The 4,643-nt window shown below is 35.5% G+C and overlaps 1 protein-coding gene across 1 annotated transcript in view; it reads right to left on the bottom strand.

The window, feature by feature from the left end:
- Positions 1-4,332: 4,332 nt before the first annotated feature.
- LOC136252027 (uncharacterized) overlaps positions 4,333-4,643 on the bottom strand; it is a 3,488-nt gene continuing 3,177 nt past the window's right edge. Inside the window, exon 3 of the mRNA XM_066044363.1 lies at positions 4,333-4,583. Within this exon, the coding sequence (XP_065900435.1) occupies positions 4,407-4,583 (177 nt within the window). The 3' untranslated portion in view covers positions 4,333-4,406. The remainder of the gene's footprint in view (positions 4,584-4,643) is intronic.

Here is a 4,643-nt window from a genome sequence, read left to right as displayed (position 1 = left end):
ATAATAACCTTTAGAATAGCTGACTATAGGAAAAATATTAAAATGTTTTTGTTGATAAGTTCATAAGTTGTGCTTCATCTTGCTAGGTACTCCAACAGCACCACAAATATCATGCCATAACATGGTAGGAAATTTTGATGAAAGGATAATTTGAGAAGTTAGAGCTAAAATTAAATAATTGGTGAGGGCTGATCAAATTTCTCAATTATAAAGTGTGCATGGTTGATCTTGCCAGCAGCTTACAGTGCATAAATTGAACCTTGGTACAGAACCCTTATTACACATATAATTAATTTACCTCTGTCTACATGACTATTAGGAGCTATTCCTTTTAACATGAAAAATACAGAAGCTATGCACTGAGAGTTAGGATGAAGCCAGATATGTACATATCTTAACAAGTAGATGATTAGTTTTAAAACAAATATTACAAGTGGTAGTCTTACACTATCTGTGAAGACAAGGTATGGTCATGTGAGATGATCACATACAACATAAAAACAAGCCTTTCCTCATGTTGTATGTGATCATCTCACATGACTATACCTTGTCTTCACAGATAGTGTAAGACTACCACTTGTAATATTTGTTTACAGCGGTATGGATTACATCACAAACTGCTGTGCACAGCAGTTTGTGATGTAATCCATACCGCTGTATACTCTGCAGGGGCATATACAGGAGTTTTCAAAGGTGGTTTCCAGATATGGTAGTGAGTTATGGGTGCTGGGGACACAGCTCCCAGCCACTGACAAATTTTGAACATCAAATCCTTCAAAATTAACTATAGACTCATATAAAGCCCTCAAGTCCTTTATGTCATGGTTAGTAGTGATCCAAATTCTCCAAATGAAAAAAATTATTTCCAGGTATTGTCTTACAATTGCATTAATACCATTTAGATTTGAATGTTCTATTAGAGCAGTCAACTGCCCTATTAGACTACATCTGACTGCTCTATTAAAGTATCTCGATCTTTGCAAAGGGTTTTCAATATGCATACCCTTGTTCTCCACTTTTGAAGTAAGTTTCCTATTACCCTGTAACTATATTTACATACTGCCTGCCTGTATCCTTTTATTTGTGCATGCTGTCCTCGATGCTGCCAAACTAAGATAGTCTGGTGCTGGTGTAGCACAACTTCAAATTTCAGAGGATTTCAGAGGGGGTTTCCTGAACCCCAGGAAACCCCCATCCTAAATATGCCCCTGACATGCACAGGGGTTAATTGTTTTTAGTACAACATACAGTACGTTGTATTGGCTTAATGCACAGGCTAACACAGAGTCCTCATCATAGTATACATAACAATATACCAGCTTCTTAATATTCAGTGTAAATGTGTTGTGTATGTGTGGATGTTAGTCAGAAGAGATTCATGTATTGAAGTTTATATGACAATTTTGTAGTGGTGTATATAACAGTTCCCTATAATAGCAGATACTGTAATTTGCTTTTTTTCATTGTAAAATAATTTTCGTATGCAAAATTTGTAAGAAAATTTCTTACACAAAACTTTTGAGATGGAACTACTCTAATAGAACAGTCAATCACGTAATCATAAGAAAAATTAATGTTTTTACACAAATAAATTTATTGCAAAAACTTTTGCACAAAAATAAAGTGAACTATAATGAAATGAGATGACACTGAACTTTTGATGATCATTTGTGATCGTCATCCATCTCCAAGTCGTTAGGAGAGGTACAAATTAAAGTGTATACCCAACCATCTCAATATAATAACTGTAAAATCAACTAAATTGCACATATACTATGTTGTCCAGTCCAGTCCATTACACTACACAATCACTTCATGAAAATTAATATAATATTTTCTAAAGCAAAGCAGTTCACTGTCAGTGGTAGAGCCACCAGGTACACCTATAGAGTAGCTATAAACAATAATTTACAGGATCTAATATTTTCTTAGGTCCTTCAAAAACATACCGTATCTTACATCATCAAGCAAGCCAATTCCCAACAAATACAGCTCTTTATTTGTTTAGAGGACAGTATGTGCTAGTAACAACTGTGATCAACAACACCCATCAACACGCAGTGCATTAATTATACAACACATGGAATTAAAACCCAGGAAACTATGTCACTACTTGGTGGCAGAGGACTTACTTGACAAATTTGATGTTGTAAAGAATGGATATGTGGTTTTAGTAGGTGACGGAAAAATGTAGAAAAATTTTATGAACATAACAAAAGCAAAGGCTGGCTCATGATCAGCACTAGTTGCAACAGAAAAAAAAAGCAGAACCCATTTCTGAATTGTGAACTTCAGCTGGATGCCATCCAAGCACTTGATTATTAACACCACATCATACCTCACCAGCACACTGATTTTTCCTAGCTTGAGAGATGAGAATTAGTTTGGCCTCATGAACAAGGCATTCTTGAGATGTTTGTAAAGTAGAATACTGATTTGCTCAACTTTCCTCTTTGCTTCTTTCTCTGCTTGATGGCAGATAGGAGAGATGACGTTAGCCAAGGAGTCGGATGATGAGATTTCTTACACTGAACAGAACAAATTTGGGCAAATGTATCTACACATTCATGAAGAATAGAACTAACACAGGACCACATGTTATCCACACCATCATGAATATCCATCATCTATCACAGAGCAGTAAAAAGAAACTCCTGCGCCTCATTCCAGGGACAGTCAGAAGGAAAGAACCATTTAAGAGTGAGAGGCAGAACGAATAGTAATATCTGAGATCAAACCCATAGCCTGATAACACTATGGCATGATAAGGTTGAGTGTGGTGTCAACACGATCTATTAAAGTAGCATATGACTTTGTTAGTCTAGTAGTAGCATCAGCCCAATATGCTGGATAAAATGATTGAAAATCTGACAAAGTATTATACAATGACTCATTTTGATAGTTCTAATTACCACAAGAACAGTGCATTGTGTAAGATAAAGCAATTGAGAAAAAATTACACTATGAACTCCAGCAGACAGTCATTCAGTTGTGGCATGGATGGAAATCTGTAGACTGTACAATTGCTATAGTCAATGATGTTTACATGAGACCACACAGTAGATCACATTAAAAGGCTCTTCCATCTTACAATGTGAATTTCTTGAAGCAAAAATACATTCGACCGGGAGACTTAGCCCCAGGACAAACATGATAAGGGGATGAAAGCACCTGATATATAGCCAGGACAGTAAAGCAGTGAACTATATCAGAAGATTAAAGCAGGAAACAATGTTCCACACATGCCAAATTATCCATTTTAAAAATGAATTAATTGAACATTATGATGAACGCCATAGCTGTATGCATATATGCCAACAACAGAACCAAATTACCAGTAGTCAGTAGGAACAGTCTAGGGGTGCAGTACCCAGCCATTGCAAAGCTATGAATATTTTAATGGTCCAAAACTCAACAGATTATTATTTTCATGGATAATCAATGTGATATATACATAGTTAATAATATTATTTGTATAATCTCCTGGATCACATGATACATAGCTAAGTGGGTCTACACATACAGACTGACATGAATCTGCTGACAAAGTGGTAAACAATCAAGCTATAATTTTTGATTTATTAGCAATCAGAACTACAAACACAGCAGTTTGTTAACTCAATGCTGTTTGTACCAGTGGTGCAGCTATACCCTTTATTAGATGTACTATAACTTAGACAAGATATGACGTGCTTGATTAACCAATGATGAGGCTGTATTATATAGTAAATTAGAGTGCATGGAAGAAAGGTCAATAATATTACATAACTCATTTTTTAATTAGGCTGACAGAAACAGTAAACAACTTTTACCAGTAAACAGCTGAGAATATCCTTGAACTTCTTTAGTAACCTTATGGAACACTATTGCTGGTACTTGGCTACATAGTTATCATGCAATGTAAACTGCATTGAGTGACTAAGTGTATTACAGTATTATGCACTAATAATTGATGAAACTTAATGAGCGTTTTGTGTATGTGTGTTAGTCCAAACCATTCAGTTCATAGCAGTTGGTAGGAATTAGAAATGAGATGACATGTCGTTGCCCTGAGTGATGCCACATGTGTTGCATGTAATTATAATGAATTTATATATTGTGTTAAGGACTTTTAAGCTTGTGCATTTTTTTATCATTGTATGTGTAACATGGTTGCCTAGTGTTAGTGTTTTGTACATATGGGTGCTCTGGTATAATAGGGAAGAATGGCTTTTGCTGACTACTGGACCGTGAGATTAATCAAATTAAATCAGTCACATCTACCCATGTATAACTATCCCAGTAGTTAGATGTACAACTAGAAATGGTTTTGAAATCAGGTATTGAAAAATAAAATTGCATGTGCCTAATTGCATGCATTTAACTATGTTATGCTGTCCAGTCCAATACACTCCACTTCATGAGAATCATCCAATAACATGACGAAATAAAGTTCCACTGTCAGTGGCAGAGCCAGGCACAGCTAGGGTAGTTATGTCTCCATTAGGTAGAGCCTTCAGGTAATATCTGCTACCACCAGTCTCCACATAGTAACGCGACATGAGATTAACTTTCTCTTGTATGAACATACTGTCTTTATTAGCCTGCAGCAATTTAATTAAAATCACATGATTTTGATGATATAGCTAGTATATATTTTTGTT

This window comes from Dysidea avara, chromosome 4 (genome assembly GCF_963678975.1).
Source record: "Dysidea avara chromosome 4, odDysAvar1.4, whole genome shotgun sequence".
NCBI classification, from domain to species: Eukaryota; Metazoa; Porifera; class Demospongiae; order Dictyoceratida; family Dysideidae; genus Dysidea; species Dysidea avara.
The sequence above is the reverse complement of the archived record's forward strand: the minus strand, read 5'-3'. Positions and strand labels throughout refer to the sequence as shown.